Genomic DNA, 25,605 nt, shown 5'->3' with positions numbered 1-25,605 from the left:
TATCAAGAGAAAACTTATACACTCCGAGCTTGTGTCTTGTGAAATTTCAGGTTTTCTTAATCTCAGCAATGGCAAATCAAATTCCGGCACATTTATTGAATGCTATGGCTATCAATTTTGAGTCATCCCTATCAATCAGAGAAGCCGATGTGAAAAATGTTTTTCTGAAACTTGAATCAGCAGGGTTGAAAACTTTCTTAGGGCAATTCTCTCAAGAAATCTATCCAAAGGAACATAAAGATATCTACTCAAATGGATTTATCAACTCTGAAGGTAACATCATCTCTACTGTCAACAATCAACTGTTGACCATTTCTGAGGATTCTCTTGGAGAACTGTTTTTGCTGCCTTCTGATGAGTTGGCACAACTTGCTGATGTCAAATCATCTGATATCGAAGAAATGCAAACCTTGCTTTCTGCTGATGGACGGAAAATCAAAGTTTCCGATCCAAAGAAGGAGCTGAAGCATGAGGTTCAGTTACTAGCCGACATTGTAGCCAAGGGGCTATTGGCAAAGGCAGGATCCTTTGCTGCTTTAACCTTGGAAAAATTTCAAGCCATTACTGTCATCATGGCTGGACGGAGACTCAACTAGAAGCACCTTCTTTTCAACATCTTGAAGAATATGTTCTCTTCCACCAAGCAGTCCAAAGGTTTTGCAATTCAACTGAGCTATTTGATGAAAGTCAAAGGGTTAGTAACTGATGATTCAGAGAGATTATCTAAATTCAAAGTGTTCAATGCCAAGAATATCTTGCCTCCAAAAACTAAGTTGGACATCACTCCTGAAAAATTTGTTAAGATCAAAACAGAGATTGGGACGCAGCAGGCTGTTTCCAAATCAGTTAAGATTGCCCAGGCTCTACCACAGAAGAAGACTTCAAAGCGCAAACTGCTTATCAGTGATTCTGATGTAGAGAAGACCCCGTCTCCTCCAATTGCCAAGAAACCACGGACACTGAAAACCAAACCTACTGCTACACTTGAAGTCATACCAACCGATAAGTTGATGAAATCAGGAGCTCAGCCAATCCAGGCTGTTCCATTGAAGGCAATTCCAACTGAGTCCTCAACTGAGGATCAGTTATCCTTGTTCACCATTCCGCCAAAGAGTATAATCATTAAATCTAGTGATAAAACCAGACTTGCTGGAGTAAAAGCTCCATTTATTAGTATTTCTCCTTACTCCCATTTACCATTTGTCAGACCAAAAGGGGTTGTGCTCAGAGAAAAGATTGATACAACTACTTCTGGATTAACCATTCCTCATATTTTGACTGACTCTAAGGGCAAAGGTAAAATGCAAGAAGAGCCCAGACCTTCGAATGCCATTCAAACTCACATTGATCTAATTTGGCAATAAGTCAATAAATTTGCTGAAGAGAAGCTCCAAGTTTTTGAAGAATGGGTAAATTTCAGAGTCTATGTTTTTGCCAAGGATCTCAACAAAAAGTCTAAGCTGAAAAGATTTATTGCTCTAGAAAGAGCAGTGCTGAAGTTTGTCAAATCTTCTTCAATTTATCAAGCTTTGCAGAGGAAGAGGTATTTCTTTGATCTTTCAAGAGAAAAGAAGCTGAAGCAGATTGTTACTGAGCTTCGGCAAAATTTCAATCCCACAAGTCCAACTGCATTCAATGATAAAGCAGTTTATGCTCAACTGGAGACAGATTTAATTGGACTACAAGCAGAAATTAAACAGTGAGAAATGGATCAAGAACTGATCATACCAGAATTTTCTCAAGAAATTGTGACTGAAGATCTAGCTAAACAATCAGCTGGAAAGTCTGATAAGGACAATACTGCTATCCTTTCTCAGAAAGCAGATGTCTCCTCATCTTCAATTGCTCCATCTTCATTTGTGTCACCTTCTCCTATTGATGATTCCAAGATGTATCCTGAAGCTGATTTGACACTAGCTCATATTGATGAAATCATTCAATTAGTGATTTAAGAAACTTCCACCAATGAACCCTTGTCAGTTGATCACTCCGCTGATCAAGCAGTTGAAGAGAATCCCATCTTAATTGACGAGCCAGTTGAAACTGTCATTTCTGAACCAAATGTTCAAGAAATAATGTCTGTTCAATCACCATATCACCACATTACTGAGAATCTGGAGGATCTATTGACTACTTCTGAAAATCCTCTAACTGTTGTGTCAGCTCGAATCTCAGATGATCATCAGGCAGAAGCATCAGTTCATGACCCTCTAGTTGAAGACCCTGCAAACTCTCACATTCAGCAGGAAAGCTCAAATGCTAATCAACTTCAGTCTTCACCTCCTCTGATCCAAGCAGAAGTAACTGAAACAGATATTCCAGCATCGACTATTGCTGCAACAATGATATCTGAAAGAACCATGGTGGTTTTTGATCGACTCTCTCAGAAAACTGGAGCGTCGGATCAGCCAAATCCTCACTCTGCCAAAGATCTCGATTTTGCTCTTGAAGAGATTAAGGACATTCAGCATAATATACAGAGAATGATTAATGATTTGTACAAAATTCAGCATACTCAACTAGCACATTCTCTGAAGCTAGAACATGCTGAAGAATTCAACTCAGAGAAACTGAAAGCAATTCAAGAAGCCTTAATCTCTCTTTCTCAGTCAGTGGATGCAATTCAAAAGAACAAAGGTTTGGCTCAGAGTCTCTCCATCACTCAAGACGTTATCAGCAAATGAGTTGAAAATCTGGAGACGCTTGTAACAAGCAAAATAGACTCGTTGCGAACCACAATGCTCTCTGCCGTCTCTAACATATCCTCTTCTGTCAATCTCTTATCAATCGATGTTCGGAAATTATCTCTTCAGATGTGTTTATTTGACAAAAAGGGGGAAGAGATTAAAGATCTGCTAGATCATCAAAAGAAGAGCAGTCTTTGAGTCATTGTCTGTTACTCAATTCTAAACTTTTATGTTATCTACGATGAGTTCAGTTGTTCAGTTATTTTGTGCTTAGTTTTGTCAAACACCTTAAAGGGGAAAATTGTTGGAAACAAAATTATGGCGTTTGACAAATTGCCAACTGATTATGCGAACCAACTGAATCTAACTCAGCAACTGAATATAGTAAAGTGATCTAAGCAACTAAAACGCAACTCAGTTATTCTCCTCACCAGTTTATTTCCCAGCAGCTGATTAATTCAGCTGAACGCGTCATTAACAACCGACAAATAGTACCACTACAGTCTGCAACTATTAGTTGAACGCCACATTTCAGAGATCACAGAGTACTGTTGTCAGAAGAATAACGACGTGGCATATCAATGGATATAATATTCAAACAGCAGTTAATGTTACCGTTGAAATGGAAGCTTATAAATAGTTGAAGAGAGCAGCAGAGAAACCAACCAACCTACAACGAATTTCCAAGCTTGCTGTTACGCTGCAAAATTCTTTTATTGCATTCAAATATTGAAAGCTCTCACTCACTTGATATATCAGTAGCATTCAGGCTATACATTTGAGCTTAATAGCACTTTGTAATATCTGCAAATTCTTTAAGTCGTGCTAAGTTCAGTCAAGGACTGTAAAAGCGTTTGTAGCTAAGAGTTTCAGTTTTGGCATTGATAAGTCCAAACTGAAGTGGGTCAGTACAAGTCTTGTATTTGATCAAAGTCTTTTAGTGGATATCCTATCTTCGTGATAGAAGGGGTGACATAGGAGTTATTCAAGTCTCCGAACATCCAGAAACAATTGTGTTCTTTTACTTCAGTTATTATATTTCAGTTAGATATTCTATTTTTCAGTCAGTTCATATTCCACAACTTTTTTCTTCAGTTTAACTGATTGTCATTGACCGACGTGATACCTAGAGTCAGTTTGTAACCAAACTGAATCCAAATCTCGAAGAGAATTTATAATTCGTGAAGTGTTTATTCAACCCCACCTTCTAAACACTTTTCATCCTTCCAACCGATCCTTTCATATATATTATGTCAAGACTACAAACACAATCTTTAATTATGTCTTTTATGAAGACTCACTCATCTAAACTTTGAAATTCAACTCTCATGTATATGTTTGAGTGATTGTGTGTGAGAAATTTTACAGTGTATGTATATATCAAATTTATCCTCACACTTGGGTTTGTTCTCATTCTAACTTATTTCTTAATATAGGATGCTTATGCAGTGAATCAACTTCCAAATTTTGTATTTATTTTTCAATATGTTATATAGCCTCCAATAGTGATATATACGTTAGGCACAAGAATATAATCGTTTGGAAAGATTGTTTATGGATTCCAACATTGCAACAGTCAAATTTGTGTTTCTGGCCATTTTCTGAAACTGAGTGTTGGTGCAATAATTGTCCCTGCTTGGTAGAGCGATCGAATTGTGGTTCTTGAGCTACTGTGCGGCTTAAAATATTTGAGTTGCACCATTACTACTAGCTATAGCTTTTGGTAAAGCGGCAAGCGCTCGGTCCTACAATTGGTATCAGATCCAAAGTCACGGGTTCGATTCTCATTGATTGCAAGGAGTGCAATTATTGGGAGGGAGATTGTTGAGTGCAATAATTGTCCATGCTTGGTAGAGCGATCGAATCGTGGTGCTTGATCTACTTTGCGGTTTAAAAGATTTGAGTTGCACCATTACTACTAGCTATAGCTTTTGGTAAAGCGGCAAGCGCTCGGTCCTACACTGAGCTGTTATCATATCGATCTGATCAAATTGTGATGGTATGATCTGGTCTGTTATGAGCTTGAGCTGTTGGCTTGATCTGAGATGTTCCAAGTGGCCAAGCTAGTACAAGTTGAGCTGTTGGCGTTGCTTTGTTATAGCTCTTGCTTCGTCGATTGCAAAGCAAAGTGATGAACATGAAAGTTGTTTCCCTTTCTTTTAGCTTTCCATGAAATCAAGAATCACTCAATTCCAAGTTCGCATGAGAAAGATATGATAGACAGATCAGGTTGTTAGAAATCTAGAACTTGTTCTCCATTTTGTGCAGAACCAACAACGCCATCGTGATTTATCATCTTCTTTTGATCCGATTCAGATTTTAACTTATGAAGATGATTTCTATAACGTTCTCTTAGCTTTATAATGCATAATGAATCGTTCAGTTTGAATAAATGAGTTGATTGATATGGTCAAAATATCAAAATTGCTCCATTCAATATGACTGTTGTTTCTGTTTTCATCAACTCAACCTGCAACTAATATTTTGCCTAGATAACTTTCACACCATTTGAGCTGTTGTGAAATATGAATTGTCTAAAATTGAATTTTCTATTCAGTCATTTTGGCGGCTTGTCGTTTTCATCATTGAACAGTGAGATATCATCAAAATACCGCAGTTCGCCAAATTTTTAGTTTGATTGATTTCGAGTTTCAGCTTCCAACTTGAGATAACAATTTCACATTTAATAAATATGTTAGAAACACAATAAAAAATTTTATTATCATCAAAATCAAGATTTTTATTTTCTCAACCCTACAGAATCATAATTAATCAATTCAACTCTAATCAAGTTAAATAACGCAAACATGATATCTATATTGTATCATTAACGTTCAAGAGATATAATAACTAACTTTGATGTCATAATATCTTTTTTAATAAATCAAAAGTACCATCTTCTCAAATTACATAAATAAAAATCATTTTATTTAATAAAAATTTATAAAAATCTATTTTGATAAATGTGTGTATCTATCATATTTCAATAAATATTTTTTTTATCTTTATCTAATTTTATTTTATTTTAAATTATTTAGTTTTAATTTAATATTTAACTTTTTTTAAAAAAAAATTATTTAACACAAAATTTTAATATGTATGCGTACATAGTATCATTTGAATCAGCCGCGTGATCACAGATTCAAACAAGATCACGTTGGCAGAAGCAACTAAAAAGTATACATCCTAGGAAACAGACAAATCCTACTAAATTCAACACAAATACACATCAGTTGTCTTCTACGACATTTAAAATACAATCATCAGCTTTCTACATATAATTTATTTCTGAAAACAAGAACACAAGGAACAATAGATCATAAAACGCCATGTAACCTTCACAAATCTCGAGCCGAAAACGGAAGATTTTGGAGGATGTATCAGAATTGTCGCCTTTTCTTGGAGCTCGTACCGCATGGTTCTTGGTGGAGACAGGAAATCTGGAACCATGGTGAACTTACATCGGGCACGAAGGTAGCACAATTTGATGGATTCGGGTAACTTTCAGACAAGTGAAGCTCGGATTCTGTATGCTGAGATGTGATCTGTGGCACGGCCCAGAATGTATCTGGCATCTGATCCAGACACTCGTTGGTCTCTTGTGATCCCTCAACAGCTCGGGAGCAAATGGAACCTCCAAATTTAACATTATTCGCCTGATAGGACAATTTAAAGGAAGCGAAAAAAATGATTCAAAAATAAAGTTTAGTTCAACTTGTGATACCAGGAAAACAGCAGAAATCACATCTGAAGAATCTGAAAGCCAATTTAAAACTCAAAAGGTTCGGTTTCTTTACTACAGATATACACATTTGGTCTACGATCCCAAGTAAGTACATGACTCAAACAACGAAGAATTAGATGATCACAGCTGCAACAAACGGTAGCAACCACATTTGTCTGAGAACTACAAATAAACAGATTTTCCTGCTCCTGCTCACTCTGTATAATAGAATGACAATTAATGGTGAGAAAACCATACCTTTGACAAGCCATTGTTCACGAAATTAGCATTCTGATTGAAACCAGAAATCCTGAGAAATTCATCCAACGGCCATTGCGTAACATTACCACCAGCAGAACCACTGGCGAAAGAAAGGTTTGACAGCGTAAAGTCACTCCCAACGATACTTGATGATACCGGGGTCATCGGCTGAGGAACAGAAAGAGATTCTGGTCCCAAGATTTTCTCATCAGAACGAGTCATACTCGTGGAAAATGATGGCCAGGATTCAGTTGGTTCGAGTCCTACTTTGACCCCAGTGAGTAAAAATCGCTGATGCAAAGATACTAAAGTATTCGTGCCGTGTATGGCAGCATCGCATTTTCGGCAAAGTAAAGTTCTATCCTGCAAGCAAAAGAAGTAACCTACAATTTCCTGCAATAAGCATCAAAGCCTATTCATAAAAGCGTGAATAGAAAATAATATACATGCATGGTCGAATATAAAAAGCGAAGATCGGGCAGCTAAAACTCAAAGTAAGCTCTTATATCTTGTGTCCAATGACCAGAAATATTCTTTTCCGACGACATCATTATATGTTGATCCAGTAACAACGATGACAAAAAAATAAATTCAAACTATATGTCTAATAAATTGAATCACCCCACTTGAATTTCTGACTCTGAGTTAGAATGAAAGCTTTGCAGTGGTCAAGTGATGCTAAGAGCATGCTTCGCCCGCTGGTTTCCTCGGCCATTGAAGCATGCAGAAGCATTCGCTGTGTGATGCTCACGGTGGGCTTCTCGCAGAGAGTTGAAGTCCAATTTCTTTCTTTCTTTTTTTTTATAAAATGACATCAACGGATTAATCTTGCCTTTGAGGTCAATGTCCATATTAATTTATACATTTAAAAAATGAAAATAAATTGGGAAAAAAAAAAGAATGATATGATGATCTGGTCATTGATCTTCCCATCCTTGAAAAAAAATACAAATTTAAAAATCATTAAAAAAGTGAAAAAAAAAATCTGATTATTTTTTTAAAAAAATTATGGAAAATCACCAACGGCTATATTCTGAAAATCCAACCACACTCCTAAATCACCAACGACCATATTCTGAAAATCCAACCACATTCCTATAAATTGACTGTCATTTACACATTTCACAAATCACAATTTCTTCTAATTTCATGAATCAAAGTTTATTCCTTTTTCATTTCATTTTAAATCCAAATACAAAATGAATCAATGGAGAAATGATGATATCAAAACTCATTTACCATATTCTTTTCAATTAAATTATTAATACTTTGACAACCAAATGTCGAGTATTATGTTCAACTAAACTCAATTCTCTCAAAATCCCAATGGAGTCCTTCTTCCTAAACCAAAAAACAAAGGGAATAAGATCGTTGCCGACGACAGAGGTGAATGGCCCCACAAGGAAACATTGGACGAAGACCGAAGTATGGAGCAACGCTTCCACCAATCCGACACTTGGCAATTATCAAAGCAACTAGTTTACGGGGATTAGTTTGGAAGGAATATAACCATGAGTTGCCATATGAATGAAAAGTACGTACACGGAACAACATGCAACAACATTTCACGGATGTTGTGAATTGATTGTCTGCTTTCCAAAACAAAATAAGAGATTTAGAAGGATTTAACCAAAGCGGATCATCATTTGAAAGAGTTATAGGTCTCCCGAACTCTATAAACACCCAAGATATATTTTCATACAGTCCTATTGAAAATCCTCTTTCCCGAGTGATAGATCTCGAATAATTATGATACTCCAATTATTGATCAAGTAATTGAACGCAATAAGATCCGGAAAATATAAATAAACCAAAAAGAAATCCGAATATGTAAATCAACAATTCAACAACATAGATCCGACCAAGCTACGTCGTCCTCTAGATTTAATAAATTAGTTCATGAATGAAAACGATAAAATAAACTCATGTTTTTCAGAATAACTAACTGACTAAAAATAAGAAGAAGAGAATCGAATCAGATTTGCGACTCCATCCCCGGTAGGTGCACTCTTTGTCTTTGTTCGTCGTTCTCGCTCCGTTTCTCTATATTCTCTGTCTTTTTGTGTGCGTCTGCGGCCCTTCTCCTTTGTTGCTAGGGTTTCAATTTTCACAAGTGCGTGAATGGTTGCGAAAGCCCAAGAAAAAGCCCGTACAGATCTGCGTTGCGCGCGTGGGCGGCTCCTCGCGCAGGTACGCGCGACTCCGCTATCTCTCCTCTCCTGCGTGGTCGGGGCCACGCGCGAGCTTTTGATCTCCCGCGCGCGGCTGCACAGGATCCAGCGCAGCCGCGCGCATGCTACTGGTCTCCTGCGCAGACCTCTTACGCATGTTGGTGCGGGGGTTTCCGGTGCGCGTAGTGCTGTCTTTTTTTCCTTTTTGCGCGTGCGCGGGTAGTGCACTGGCGTGCGTCTGCTTCTGTCTCGCACTTCCTCTGCTTTCTTGTTTACTTCATTCTTCCATTTCGGCATTTAATTTATTCCTTGTTGGTCGCAAGTTATGCATTCATGCTCGATTCCTACAATGACATAACAACTGCAAAAACACGTACATCCGCGTGATATTTGCACACTTTCATGCCAATTCTTTGGGTAATTTTAGTGCAAAACTTGCACTTATCACACACCATCTGACACACTCACCTCCGATGAAGGAGATTACATGAAGGAATTGGGCAAAACTATTAGATAAATGAAAATGAATGCCTTAAAAAGGTCATGAAAGGAGAATGATCGAAAGCTCCAAAGGTTGTAGATTTTCTCAAAGAAATGAAAGAAGAAGTAACAATATTATGAAAAGGAGGATGCCAAGATTGCTCTAGCAGAAACGCATTTTGCAAAAGTTGAGAGAAATATGGAAAAAATTTGGGAAATGAGGTTGAGGAAACTAGAAAGAAAGGAAATGGAGCAAGAAAATCTGATCATGGGAAAATATATTAATGATCCAAACCTGAGTAACGTTCAATGTGAGTATCATATGAATATTTAGTTCATAATTTGTTACATTTAATTATTTGTTTTTTTAATAATTGCCTGTATTTTTTAAAAATTGCGTGTAAGTTTTTTAATTGTGTATTTTTTCTAATTATATGTAATTGTATTTTTTAATTTATGTTTCAATTATTCTTTTTTTAAAAATACCAAATTAATAAATTGAATAAAAAAAATACATTTTAATAACATTTCTGCATCATCATCTCACAACTGAAAAAACATATAATAAAATTATCAACGCTGACATCGACATCGACATCGACTCTCCAAATTTTTCACACCATTAAACATGTCATCGTGTACTATCTTTTGACAAAAAAAACATTGTCAAAAGACAAGTCATAAAATCCATACCTCAAGACCTCAAAATCCAACCACGTACAAAAACAAATATTTACGATAAAAAATAATATTTTTGACATAAAATTTTAATAAATCAGAATATACATCTCACAAGATTTTTTTTTTTGCCTCATGAGATCGCCTTACAGAAATTTTTGTGTTATAACAAATAGTAATTAGTTATGCTGAAAAGCTGGATATTAGAATCTCGTGATCTGGACTCTTTTTTAATTCTCATAAAAAGAACATTTTTATTCTCATAAAAAAGAATAAAAAATTAATATATATAAAAGGACTGACCCCTGAGAATCCCAAGATATTTATCATTCAGAATATCATACAAAAAGGCCCTGTGAATAACAAAGTGAAAATATCTTCCGATTTTTGAGTGCAAAAAAACCGTAACAGGTAAATTTTGCAGTGACCAATTAGTTTACTATTCATGAACCCATCCACTACTCCAATACCATTACGTAAAGGTAAAGAAGAAAACAAAACCAAAAACCCCAAAAAATTATTATTTTTTTTTAGAAAAATGTACGAACCTGGCAGATATCACATTTTGGCATCTGAGAAGAAGAGCTGGAGAGGAGAACCCTCTGGTGCTTACTCGCGAGTTGATTAGCGGCGTGTACCTTCTGGTCACACCCCCAACACAGCGCCGCCTCGTCGGCGCAGCAAAGAACCTTCGCCTCCGCCGCCTCACACACGCTACACTGAATCTTCATCCTACTCCTGGTATTACTGAAACTAAGCAGAACCCATCTCACAAATCGGAGAAAAGGATATGGGCATACGAGTGGTCGATTGATATAGAGAAGAAATAATGGGAGAAAGGGGTCGGGTTCGGTGGGTTTACTTCAGAATTTGCGAGGTAGAGGGGTGTCGGAAGTATCTTTATATTAGTCTGATGCTTATCGTTGATCGTAAACAACGGTGAACTCTACGCTGGACCCCGTATATCCAATATACACGAATGAGGATATATTATTATACATGAAGAATTTTTTATATTTTAAGCTTAGTTTTGATGTACAAAAGAGAAAAAGAAAAAAAGGTTAAAAAAAAATAGTAAAGAAATAGGAAATAAATGATGTTTTTTTTTTTTTTACCATTTGAAAGTAGATGGAGAACGATCGAATCGTGGTGCTTGAGCTGCTGTGCGGTTTAAAAGATTTGATTTGCACTATTACTACTAGCTATAGCTTTTGATAAAGCGGTAAGCACTCGGTCCTACAATTGGTATCAGAGCCAAGGTCACGGGTTCGATTCTCATTGATTGCAAGGAGTGAAATTATTGGGAGGAAGATTGTTGGGTGCAATAATTGCCCCTGCTTGGTAGAGCGATCGAATCGTGGTGCTTGACCTGCAGTGCGGTTTAAAATATTTGAGTTGCACCATTACTACTAGCTATAACTTTTGGTAAAGCGGTAAGGACTGGATCCTACAATTAAATAAAAAATAAATATTTTCCAAAATTAATTCTTTTGTAATTTATTAGATTAATAAATTTTGAATAAAGCTTTTAATTAATTTTTAGAATATATTAAAAATATTTATATTAAAGTTCTGAATAATATTTTAGAAAGTAGTGATATATAAAAATAACAGAAAAATCAAAATCAAGATCAAAATTAAATAAAATAATAATGCAGACACTTAATTGAAGTTTATATTTTCAAAGTACAAAAATTCAAATTTGAATTAAAAAATAAATAAAACCTCATATTTAATAATATACTTATTATATATTTATTATTAAATATTTAATATATTTCCTGGATAATCACATAATTAATTATTTCTTTTTTTAGTAGGCGGGAACTTTCTAAAGTCGACAACAACTCAGCTTTTATATATATTAATATATCATTCATGCGATGCACGGAATATTATTTTATGTAACTAATTATTAAAATTAGTGAGATATGAATATTTGAATAATCATTTATAATTATTGATATTATGTAATGAATATATTTAAATTTTAAATATTATTATGAAACTTATAATATAAAAAAGTTTAAATCATATGAGATAACATTCAGATGAGGACAACAATATTTTGGAGTCAAGTTGATCTTTTTATAATTGCATTCGATATATTGGTTGAGTGAAACTTTTATTAATAAAAAACAGAAAAGATATATAAAAATTTACATATTATTCTGTATATTACAATTATAAAGAATAAATAATTTTTTTTCCAAAAAAATAAAAATTCTTATCTTTTATTATATAAATAAATTTGGTTAAAAAAATTTATTTATTTTTCCGAACAAATTACAAAAATATTTATATAAAATTCTGATTAAAATACATAATAATAGTAACAACATCAACACTAATAATATCAATTTATGAACATTCAACATACAAAAAATTCAGATGAAAGTTTTTAATAAAAATTTGAAAATGTAATATTATGTAAAATTGTATATTTTATTTAATATTTTAGAAAGTAGTGATTAATTAATTTATAAAAGTAACACAAAACTCAAAACCATAATCAAAATTAAATAAAATGATAATGCAAATATTTGAATGTAGTTTATGTTTTAAAAAGACATCATATTTAAATTTGAATTTTTAAAAAGATATGGAAATCAATTGAATTATTTATACAATTTATATTATAACAATTAAGTATATCAAATAACACAAAACTATAATTAAAATTAAAAGAATTGATATAAATATTGCATTTAAATATAGTTTTTTTATATAATTATGGCAAATATTAGAGAAGACATATATAATTATCCCTAAAAAAACCAAAATATGTACCGTTATCTGGCATTTCATTTTCCAAGGGAAAAATTATACTAATACAAAACTCAGATACAAAATCGGGTATATGAAGTATTATTCTAATATAATTAAAATTAAAATTATTATGTTTTTATATTAAAATTTGATGTAATTGTATGCACCGCGAAAATATTCCAATATAACTGTGATCTATATAAAAAGTATTATGCATAACGAAATTTTAAAATAACAGATTGCTAAGAATTTGCAGTGTTATGATAAATTGAAATCATTTAGTCTGATATAGTATAATTACTGAGAGTTCAATCAAAGTCTCAAATTTAAAATATATGAAGAAGATAATGAGTTAATAAGATAAAGATATATATTCATTGGTACGATATATTTTGGTTAAAGTTCAAAAACAAATCAAGGAGGATTTATATATGCTCAAAGTAGATAATATCATACCATTGTGGAGATATGTGTATTCTATTGCATAACAAGTGATATCAGACTCATGGTCTAGATCGAGCTATGTGGATGAAATCCTCATATACTTAAACGAAAGAGGTGAAAGTTCTAAGTAAATCCGTGATGAGATCGAAAAAGATGTTGCTCCAAGTATTTCGCATAAGACGTGTTCTTTCAACGTAATGGAGATGAGTGATCTCAATTAGAATGTATGAGCTTCCAAGTGGGAGGATGGACATATTGGTTTGAGGGGAGATCTGGATCATAAGAATAATGACGGTCTTTTGTTTGAGGGGATGATTGTTTTAAATTCAGCCAAAATCTCATATTGAAAATATATGGAGAATGTCATGTGTTAATAAGATTGGAAAATAACATCCATTGGCACGAAGTCTTTTGGTCAAATCTAAAAAACAAATTCAGGAAGGTTTATGCACAAAATAGACAATATCATATATATATTTGCGGAGATACGTGTATTTCAGTGTACAAAAATAATCTTAATCATCATGATCATCAAACGAATTTGTAATTATCGATCATGGAGTCGGAATCAGTTAGGATATTTTTCAATAAAAATTTAGAAAAGTTTTATGAGAAAACACATTCACTAAAATTTAATAACCATAAAAAAAAAAAATTATCTACAAAACCCATTAAGTACACTTAACATACCAATAGTCCGTATGGTCAAAATCTAATTTTCTTTTCCTCAAGCTGTAATAATATTTCTCGAAATTTTATCTAATTTGTTCTTTCGAACAGCGTCACTTGGGCCAATTGAAAATCATTCATTTGTGTGTGTATTAACAAGAATTTTAAATTAGGTAAAAACTTGTGTGAGACGGTCTCACGGGTCGTATTTTGTGAGACAGATCTCTTATTTAGGTCATCCATGAAAAAATATTACTTTTTATTGTGAATATCGGTAACGTTGACCCATCTCACAGATAAAGATTCATAAAACCATCTCACAAGATATCTACTCTTTTAATTAATATCGTCACCCAAAAATGTACGTCTGAATTGATTTATCGTGATTCTTAATTATACATTGCACGTTATCAAAGTGGTTGGACGCATGAATTTCGTTAGTACATTTTTTTAATTAATTTAACTAATAAAATAAATTAATATTTGGCCGATCAATACTATTTCTAGACCATCAAAAAGTACAATTACAACAATAGTACATTTTGTTATCCTTTAAGATTACAACTAACCCTTATCAAATAAAAACATATCCATGTGAATTTAGGGATGCGAGACTTACATTTACTTCATAATTTTTCATTCAAATCGATGAAAGAGAAATAAGACAAGTTTTGGGAATTATCATTTTGAGAATTTATGTTTGTAAATACTATAGAGTAGGTATTTTGTGAGACGGTCTCACGAATCTTCATCTGTGAGACGAGTCAACCATACCGATATTCACAATAAAAAATAAAACTCTTATCATAAAAAGCAATATTTTTTCATGGATGACCCAAATAAAATATTCGTCTAACAAAATACGACATGTGAGACCGTTTCAGATAAGTTTTTGCCAATACTATATTATTTTATGATATTTATAAACACGAGGTTTTTTATTTGACGATCATGTGATTGTTGAACGTCGTCGGATGTCTAACGTTTCGGTATCAGAAGATGACAAAACTTATTGACAAAAACTTGTGTTAGACGGTCTCAAGGGTCGTATTTTGTGAGACGGTCTCACAGATCTATTATTTGAGTCATCCATGAAAAATTATTACTTTTTATGCTAAGAATATTACTTTTTATTGTGAATATCGGTAGGGTTGACCCGTCTCACAGATAAAGATTCGTGAGATCGTATCACAAGAAATCTACTCAAACTTATTTGAATAACTTTAAAAGACCAAATTGTTCTTATTAACTTTATCTCAAATATAACCTCGTACAATATACTATGCAAAGTAATATTTATTTATAATTAAAATAAAATCGTAAAAAACCCACCCACACCCATTAATAACTCTCCTGATCCTACCGTATTTTGTCAGCCACATTTATCTCGATTAAATTAATTGACGTTTACAACACATATTATATTGATATAGTTCGTCCCACCCAAAATAATCAAAATAATAATTATTATTATTTCTGTGTGAACATTAATGAATATCTCCTTTAAAAGAAAAGAAAAGAAAGGTGTAGTCCTTTTTTAAATTAATTTGTCATTAAAAATTTTAAACAATAAATAATTTTTTGAAAAAAATCAATTTTTTTGTCATTTATTAGATGAATAAATTTTAATTAAATTTTTAATTATTTTGAAGAACATGTTCAAATATATATATATTAAAGTTTTAATTAAGATACATAATAATAACAATTATATAAAATTTTACAGACAATAAATATATCAATATTCACGATGATATTATTTTAAAAAGTTTAAAAACATTATATTACATAAAACATTATATTTTATTTAATATGATGTAGAGTAATGATAACTAAATATATCACATTTGTGATATAAAAGAGGGGTAATTTGACAATTTCCAAAATATGGGTGAATTTCTAATTAGTTTGTGAATTTATACATAAAAAGGGTAATATAGCATTTTTGTCATAAAAGAAGTATAATTTGTCGAGTATGGAAAAAGGGGCGACGGGACGAGAGTTGTAATACAAATCTATTGAAATTCTCTCTATTATACTGAAACAGAGCATAAATAGAGATATTATTAAATATAATAGTTTTTAAAATGATTAATTTGATATTTTTAAGTACATAAAAGATATATAATGGTTTTTAAACAAATAATTAATTATGAAAAAGTATATAATGGTCTTAACTATAAATATTCAGAATTGATTCAGTATCTACCAAATGACATCATTTTTATTTCTCTTTTTCTGCATGTCTTCACAACTAATCGTTATTAATATGTAATATAATTAGAGTTAATTAATAACTTTAAAATTTGCATTTAACGTAGGGGTGTCAAAATACAACACGTCCCGTCAACCCGACACGACCTAACGCGAAAAAAATCAGGTTCGGGTTGGTGTTTTTCGGGTTCGGGTTGGGTGGGTTCGGGTTAGTGCCAGGTTAGACGGGTTTCGGGTTAAGTCGCGGGTTGACCTGAAAACTTTTTTTTTTTTGAAAATATTACTATATTTTTATATATTGTATATTTATATGATAAATTTTCATCATTTAATATTTATTTTGTATATATTTTTTATTTTTTAACAATTGTTTATTTAATTTAGTAAATATACTTTAATTTTCTACAATTAAACTTTCAAATTTAAATCGAAAGTTTTGTTATTATGTATTTAAATTAAAATATTATTTTTTATTTTTTCAAATTTTTTCATTAATTTTTTTAAAAAAATAAATAAAATTCGGGTTAGGCGGGTTAGACGGGTTCGTGTTCGGGCTGAGGGTTTTCGGGTTGCTTCGGGTTCGGGTTGGGTTCGGGTTGAAAAAAATAAAAAATTTCGCGGGTTGACCCGAAACCTGATCCACCCGACTTGATTGACACCCCTAATTTAACGTGAGCCCAAAATAATTTATTGGATGTAATTCTGATATGAATGACATGCACATTTCGAGTTTATGCCAAACTTCAAGGAAAATTTTACCTCAACTTATTTCTCAATTATCCTCAAAATGGTTCTTCACAGGCTGCCCAAGGCGAAAGACTGCATATTGGTTCAGTGTAAGCAACAACATATTATAATTAATAAAGCAAAAAAAAAAAGCACTGATTAATCGACAGCTAGAAATAAAGTGTAGGACCGAATGCTTGACGTTTTATAAAAAGTTATAGCTTGTTGTAATTGTGCAATTCAAATATTTTAAATCACACAGATCGCTCTACCAAGCAGGGTGATAAACCCAAATCTTATAGGGATTTTATGTATTTTATTTTATAATATTTTTGCTTATCTGTAATTATTATCCCTAATTATGTGCTTATTTGAATTATTTTTGTAATATTTTTAGATTTGAATAAAAGAGAAAAAAAAGCTTAATTTGGGAGATAAGATGATTTTACAAAACTTTAAAGTAAATTAAAACCAAAAGAAAGAAATAAAATATTTTAAATTTTATTATCTTGAGAATATTGAAGTTTTGGAAGAAAATCTGTGCAGATCTTGATAAATAAAATCTCTACAATCTTATCTACAATTTTTGAAAATGAGATGGGACTAAAGGAGTTAGAGGATTAGGCTAATGAAGAAATATAAAAGACATAGTACCTGTGGCGCAAAAAGAGAAAGAAAAAAAAAACAGCGCAAAAGAAGATTGAGGAAGAGCGCAAATCAGAGGAGGAGAGATAGGAGAGAAGAAAGAGGCCTGAGAAGAAAAAGGAGGATAAGCATACAGAGAAGAAAAGGAGGGAGAAGAGAGAGAACGAAAGGGAGGAGGCAGAGGATAGACACGGAGGAAGGAAGAGAAGGCGGAAGTGCAGAACAGACGGGAGGAACAGAAGGCTACAGTGAAGACAACAAAAAACTACACAAAAGACAACAACAGAGAGGAAGACAAAAGACAGAAGAAGGATGAATTCCTCAACACACGCCAAAATTACTGAAAATTCCTCTTATTCCTTCTTTATTTTGTTTTCTTCTATGAAATTAAATATGAGTTTTCACTTTTGTTTTGAATTTATGGAATAAATTTCTTTAAGCTAAGACCACGATAGAGTCAAACAATATTTTATTTGATATTTGATTTATTTTCAATATATTATTTTTCTTGATTTTAATTATTGATTGATGGTGGTTATATATTTCTTGTTAATATTATGATCAACTATTTACATGTATGTTGATTAATCACGAATCAAAAGATGATTGATTAAATATAACAACAAAGACGTCATCAATACATGGTTAAACTGACTAGAAATAATATTCGGTTTCAGTTTGCGATTTTAGGTGAAAACTGAAATTCCACGAAGATTTAATGCATTTAAATCTAAATTCAATTAAAAATAATTGGCCTGTTAGATTTAAATAGGCTTATGAACTCGAGAAATCGTTTAATAAATAAAATTAGAGATTTCACCGTGATTATCAAGAATTAAATAATTAATTGAATTTTAACACGTGTCAACATAGTAGAATTTGGTATCATTGTATGTCTTAGTTCTTTATTTGAATTTGAATCCCTCCTTGATCGTTGAATTCGTCGTTTTGAATTGCAATTATTTTATTTAAAAGTTTAGATTAATATTCCATATATCATCTTTTTATTTATTTTGTCTAATTTAAGTTAAGTGATATAAATTTTAGTAATTAAATATTAGTCTTTGTGGGACATTTATTATAACTTGACCTAGTCCGCTTGCTAGATTTATTCTCAACCGAAATCGTCGGTCATAGGAGCAATTATTGCACTCAACATAATATGTCACAAATTTTGAACACAAGTTACGTACAGCCAATAACATTAATAATTGATGTGAAAACGTCAGAAAAATGACAAACAACAACGTATACAAAATCCGAAATCAAAACAAAATATGATATAAAATATAAAATATACGTTCGAAAAATAAGCATGAATTCATTATCGATTGAAAAAAGTATAAAATTATAAAACAATAGAATGATCGACGAACATTAACATAAAATGAACCTAAAATTTGGTGACATTTTGGATTTTTTTAGAGATTATGAAAGATGAAGCGGTAATTAAAATGAATTGAAATGATTGTTAATCAAAGTTTACGACGTTCGTGACTCTGAAGAAAAAGCTCATACAAGAGGCTTTATAATATATATATATATATACACATATTATCGGCCAACACTGGCTCCGCCAGTAATCACAGCTACATATCATGTGAATGGAAATGTATGGAAATAACTTGATAAACTTCTTCAAGTTGGGTTGGTGCCTCTTTTAGTATTTTCGTAACGGCCCAATCATTAATTTGTTGGTCCATAAGGCTGAGTTTGCATCTATTATTATAATGCTGTCAAATTCCTCCAAAAAAAAAAAAATTTATTAGTAATGTAATATCTTGTTTACAACTATCAAATAATAAATATATGTACACAACTGATTCAAAATAAATACATATATAAGCATTTCATATTTCCTTGCCATGCCTAAGTATAAATATAAAATATATAGTGGGATGGATACGACCAAATCAATCTCAAGTGTGACTCCTTCCAAAAGTACCATATCTAGTGTAATGATGACCAGTGGTACTTGTCATTATCCACACATAAACATAATAATAGTCCTTCCTTGGGGATGACCAAACGCACTGTATGGAACAACCATAATAGATACAAACAACATATAAATATAAAATTATATATGATAGGCAATGCATACATGTCCTGGATGTATCATGTCAATTGTTTATTCATTGATCATGTATCGAAATCAATCGAATCACTATCAAATCATTGAAGCTCGAGCAGACACACCATTTTTAGTCAAATATAAGAAAATATCCATATGATAATATTGGCAAAGTGCCATCAAATCCTGAATATCAATCAATCAATCATAAGAGTCATAATTTACTATGGCTTTACGAGTCACTTAATGACAAATCACAAATATAGTATCGTGATCATAATCCCAGAATCAATACCAAAATCCAATAATTTCTATGTATACGATGATCATAACTCAACATTCATGTCATGTATCAATTTATGTATAAAATGATATGTGTTAACAAAATATTTATTTTATTCATCGATATAACAATCATGAATGTCATGTGTGTCACATTAAATCAAGTAAGGCATATTGACATATAATTTCACACAAATCAATCAATCATATATCAAATGATACAGATACATGTTGTATGTTACTCGCTCGAAACATTTTTTTTACTCCAGATGTTCATGCTAATTGATCAACTAAGAAAATGTCGACACCAAAACAATCAATCTACATCATACAAACATTTTCTTTAAGAATTCATACATTCAAGTTTCTTAAAACATTCAAGTCTAGCCACAATCGTGTATTCAAATTTATGATTTCCTTTTATACAGATTCGTTATTAATTATAACGTCATTATTATAAATAACTTGTTTATACTCATTAGACAAATTACTTCATTTAATTTATCATATTAGAACATGACAATTAAAATCATCTCCTATTTATTTCGTTGTCAAGTCATTTAACACTGGTTAATCGGTCCTAACAATTCATTTCATCTTCATTAACAAAATTCAAATAATTAACTCAAACCATAATAAAATAGAATAAGGATTTTTTAAATTCCAGTTTGGGGCACAACCCAATTATCACTTGGCGTAGCATCTGGAGTTCACAAGTCTTGCTTAGTAAAGGAGTTATTGGAAGATTGGTCAGAGTCGTTCAATACAAGTATGGAAGGACCCTTGGATATTGAAAGGAAAATTAGTCTTAGTTTCCAAAATATAATTTAGTCCTTGAAATAATGGAATTTAATTTCCTTATTGATAAAATTGTGTGAAATATTGAATTAAAAGTTTTGCAGTTATAATATTTATGATATGATATTATTGATTTAAAAAGAGTTTATTTCTAATAAAACTCTTAATTTTCATGTCTTGTAGATTTCTTTTTTGAAGAAAAACTCTGAGAGAGGATGAAACTATAAATAAAGGAAGCAAGCTAAGAAAAGAGCTCCTTCGACAATTCGACTTTTGCCTCTTGAACTTTTGCTTGAACGTTTGGTGGCTGCACACTTTTGCACTCTTGCACGCCGTGATTTTCAGAGAAAATAATTCACAAGGACGTTGTTGTTTTGAAGAGTGTTGTGTTTCACGTGCTGCTATGATTGTTTGAGACATTAGTACACAACACACGTGGAAGTGTTGGCTGAAGATCACGTTTTGTTACTCCAGTTTTTGTCACTGTGTTTTTGCTTTCTTGAATACTTTTTATTCGGGTTTTTTGTTTTAGAAATCAATTGATTTTCTCAAAATGTTGAGAAAATTGATTTTCGTTAAAATCATTAATGTTGGTTTTTGTAAACTGAAATTGGTTTTCTAGTGATTATTTTGCCCTGAGCATCACACAAGTATTTATACCTTAAATATTTTCCGAGTTATTTTAATTTAAGTAATTTAATGGTGTATTAATTAATTCCGATGCGTGTTGTCACTACATGTTGTAACATTTGAGACAACGTTTAAATCGCATACACGCAACTCTCTTTTGTCTTTTAAAATTTCTGTTAAATAAAATACACCCCGTTCCTACAGATACGAAGCTCAAAAAAAAATTTAATCCGATCTTTGCCAAGGGAAGGCCTTCTATTACGGGCTGTGCATTATGGGATAATGAGCTACTCGAAGGAATTTTTAGTGAGCAGGATGTTGCTGCTATCACAAGTATACCGTTAATAGAAAGCTCTCGACCTGATTTTCGTGTTTGGCACTTCACTAAGAATGGTATGTATTCGGTGAAATCGGGATACCGTGTGATGATGGATAGTGAAGATGGTATTAATTTTTCTGTAAGGGGAACTGGAAATGGCTATGGCGTCTTCGGGTGCCTCCGAAAGTCAGGATTTTTTTATTGAAAGTGGGGCGTGATTGCTTACCTACATGTTGAGAAAAATTCGAATAGACAAACTCACAAAAGATCAGCAAAGCATCAACGAACAAGAAGAAGAGAAGCATTTACTTGGTTCGGATTATGATCAATCCTACATCCAAGGTTCTGGGAACACCCCAATATAATCCACTAAAATGAACAAAGTCTGAATGATTACAACACTCTAAACTTTCACAGAGCCACACATCTACCGAGTTGTCAATAAAAAACTATATGTGTATATCAAGCTTTGATTCAGAACTCGATCTCCCTTGATCCAGCAATTCTGAGCTCAAGAATTGTATAAAGAAGGAAGAGTACAGAGTGGATTTAATGCTCTGTATTGGGAGAGTTTTATTTCGTGAAGAGAATCAAGAAGGTAGGCTATTCAGTTATATCAGATGGAACAACTTCTACCCATAACCAACTTTCTTCCATTTAATCCATTGACTTATTTGAGATTGGTTACAGCCGTTGGATGAGCTTCCTTTTGTTATAGACATTCCAAGCCCTTCCCTGATTAATATAATGAGTCAAATAACTCTTCACAATTCTCCACCTATTTGGCTCATTTCAGTGGTTTCAAAACGATGTTCCCATGAACAAGACCTGGCATTCATTCCATCAAGTTGAGCAAGCTCAAGGCATCCTTGAGTTTGCTCACTGGAATAACTTTTGTTAACATGTCTGCTGAGTTAATCTTTGTGTCGATCTTTTTGACAATAACGAGTTCCCTTGAGATGATTTCCCTGACAAAGTGTAACCTTACATCAATGTGCTTTGTTCTTTCGTGGAATACTGCATTCTTTGAAAGATGAATAGCACTCTGTGAATCACAAAATATTGTAACAGATTTCTGTTCATAACCCAACTCAGTAATAAAGCCCTTGATCCACAATGCCTCCTTTACAGCTTCTGTGAGAGAGATATATTCCGCTTCGGTTGTTGACAAGGCTATCACATGTTGTAAACTAGATTTCCAGCTTACAACATTTCCTCCAACCGTAAAGACATACCCAGATAGTGACCTTCTTTTATCAAGGTCAGCAACATAATCTGAGTCACAATATCCTATGACTCCGCAGGTTGTGTGTTGTGATCTGGAATAAATCAATTTCAGTTTCTTGGTCTCTTTTAAGTATCTTAGCAACCATTTCACAGCCTGCCAATGTTCCCTACTTGGGTTGCTCATGAACCTGCTAATTAGGCCTAATCCATATGCTATATCTGGTCTTGTTGATACCATAGTGTACATAATGCTTCCTACAGCATTTGAGTATGGTACATACTTCATGTAAGCACGTTCTGATTCAGTATCTTCATCCTTGACAGATCTTAGTTTGAAGTGTGTACCAATGGGAGTATTTACACCCTTAGCGTCTTTCATACCAAAAATGTCCAACAACTTACATATATACACTTCTTGCGATAGACTCAAGATTCTTAAAGATCTGTTTCTGATAATATCCATCCCTAAGATACGCTTGGCTGGCCCAAGGTCCTTCATATCAAATTCAGAGTTGAGGAGTTCCTTTAGCCTCTGTATTTCCTTCATATCTTTGCAAGCAATGAGCATGTCATCTACATAGATTAGTAGATATATGCATGTCTTGTCTGGAAGTCTAGAGTAGTAAACACAGCTATCATGTTTTGATCTCTGGAACCGTTGGTTCATTATAAAGTCATCGAACCGCCTATACCACTGCCGAGGAGATTGCTTGAGGCCATAAAGGGACTTATGTAATAAGCAGACTTTTCCAGCCGTATCTTGTTGTCCAAATCCTTCGGGTTGTGACATTAGTATCTCTTCTTCTAAGTTGCCATGTAAGAAGACGGTCTTGACATCCAATTGCTTTAATTCCAAGTCAAATACAGCAGTGATAGACAGTAGAATTCTAATTGAGGTGTGCTTTACAACCGGGGAGAAAACCTCATGATAATCTTTGCCTTCAACTTGGGAGAATCCTTTTGCCACTAATCTGGCCTTAAATCTAGCTGCTTCTACACCTGGTATCCCTGTTTTTCTTTTGAATACCCACTTACAGCCAATGATTCTTTTGCCCTTTAGTCTATCAACAAGGGTCCAAGTGTTATTTTTATGTAAGGACTCAAGTTCCTCATCCATGGCTCTCTTCCAGTTTGGCCATTCCTTGCTCATTTTGGCTTCATTATAGCTGGTTGGTTCCTCAAGCTCAAATAGCTCAGCCACATTCAAAGCAAATGCTATGAAATCAGCATTTGCAAATCTTGGTGGCATTCTTATCTATCTTCTAATGCGATCTCTTGACAGAACGTAGTCATCTAGTGGTTGTGCATTATCATTATCCATTTGAACTTCCTCATCATTCTGGACTTCTTGCACATTGATATGAGGATCTGCTTGAGCCTGATTCTGTGATATGTCATAGGTATTCTCAGTCTGCGAGTGATTGCCACCATAAGGTTTTTGGTTTTCAGTGTTTACAGCTTCAACATTTCCTTCCAAGTCTTGAGGATTCACCTGATTTTGCAAGTCCTGCTCAACTTGTTTAGAGCTGGCAATTTCTGGAATTCTCATGTTAATTTTATAAAACACATTTTCATTAAACGTTACATCTCTGCTTATCACACATTTGAGATAATCTAATAGCCATACTTTGTAACCTTTTATTCCACTAGGGTATCCAAGAAATATACCTTTCTTTGCTCTAGGATTGAGTTTACCTTGTTTAACGTGAACATATACTACACAGCCAAAGGTTCTTATGTGTTCATAATCAGGTTTTATCGAAGACCATTTCATTTTGGGAACTAGAAACTCTATGACAAAAGATGGTGACCTATTTATCAAGTAACAAGCTGTTGAAGCAGCTTCAGCCCAGAATTTATTTGGTAAACCGCTCTCACTAAGCATGCATCTAACTTTATCCATGATGGTTCTGTTCATGCGTTCTGCCACACCATTTTGTTGTGATGTGTATGTGCATGTTCTATGTCTAAAAATTCCAGATTTTGCACAAAGATTGTCAAATTGTTGATTGCAAAATTCTAACCCATTATCTGTTCTTAGCCTCTTTATCTTATTTCATGTTTGGTTTTCAATCATGATTTTCCATTCAAGGAATTTATTGAATGCATCAGCCTTTGTTTTTAAGAAATAATTCCACACTTTCCTGGAATAATCATCAATTAAGGAAATGAAATATTGAGATTCAGAAAGTGAAAGAGGTACCTTAGAAGAGCCCCATAAATCAGAATGGATGTAATCAAGGGTTGATTTTGTATTGTGAGTGGCTGTGTTGAACTTCAGTCTATGAGCCTTTCCCAGCACACAATTTTCACAGAATTCCAGGTTGCTGATCTGCTGTGGATCCAGAAGGCCTTGCTTGCTTAGTTCTTGAAGTCCCTTTAGACTCATATGCCCGAGTCTTTTGTGCCACAAAGCTGTTTTATCCTTGATAGGTGCTATGATATTGTTTCTGAAGTGATGGTGCTACCTTGCAAAACATACAGCCCTAACTTCAAATTTCCTCTCATTATTACCAGAGATCCTTTTGCAACTTTCAGTACACCATCTTGTGCCTTATAGCTAAAGCCCTTTTGGTCCAGTGTACCTAAAGAGATTAGGTTCCTTTTTAGGTCAAGAATGAATCGAACTTCAGTGATCATTTTCACTGATCCATCCCACATTTTGAGTTTCACTGAGCCAACACCATGTACTCGGCAAGACTGATTGTTCCCCATTAGAACTTGTCCTGAGTCTTGTTCCTCGAAGTCAAAGAACCAATCTCTTCTAGGAGAAATGTGGTATGTGCACCCTGAATCCATGATCCATT

General features: G+C 33.2%; 1 protein-coding gene across 2 annotated transcripts; it reads right to left on the bottom strand.

The window, feature by feature from the left end:
- Positions 1-5,879: 5,879 nt before the first annotated feature.
- On the bottom strand, positions 5,880-10,975 carry LOC142549044 (B-box zinc finger protein 22-like). Of its 2 annotated transcripts, none has more exons than XM_075657784.1 (3): positions 10,550-10,975; positions 6,670-7,035; positions 5,880-6,343 (listed from the first exon to the last, which is right to left on the bottom strand). In XM_075657784.1, exons 1-3 carry the CDS (start codon positions 10,730-10,732, stop codon positions 6,068-6,070), a joined length of 825 nt encoding a protein of 274 aa, XP_075513899.1. In that variant the 5' UTR covers positions 10,733-10,975; the 3' UTR covers positions 5,880-6,067. The 2 variants fall into 2 exon arrangements, with proteins under 2 accessions (XP_075513899.1, XP_075513897.1); XM_075657782.1 differs by having other exon boundaries at positions 6,670-7,065; positions 10,550-10,973.
- Between the last annotated feature and the right edge of the window lie 14,630 nt (positions 10,976-25,605).

The sequence above is a fragment of the Primulina tabacum genome, chromosome 6 (genome assembly GCF_025594145.1).
Source record: "Primulina tabacum isolate GXHZ01 chromosome 6, ASM2559414v2, whole genome shotgun sequence".
Taxonomy (NCBI): domain Eukaryota; kingdom Viridiplantae; phylum Streptophyta; class Magnoliopsida; order Lamiales; family Gesneriaceae; genus Primulina; species Primulina tabacum.
The sequence above is the reverse complement of the archived record's forward strand: the minus strand, read 5'-3'. Positions and strand labels throughout refer to the sequence as shown.

Excerpts from the sequence above, each read along its gene's own strand:
- LOC142549044 (XM_075657782.1), bottom strand. The coding sequence starts at position 10,732 with ATGAAGATTCAGTGTAGCGTGTGTGAGGCGGCGGAGGCGAAGGTTCTT. Across the intron at positions 7,066-10,549 it reads CAAAATGTGATATCTGCCAG|GAAATTGTAGGTTACTTCTT; the intron begins GTTCGTACATTT and ends TGCTTATTGCAG. Across the intron at positions 6,344-6,669 it reads TGAACAATGGCTTGTCAAAG|GCGAATAATGTTAAATTTGG; the intron begins GTATGGTTTTCT and ends TTGTCCTATCAG.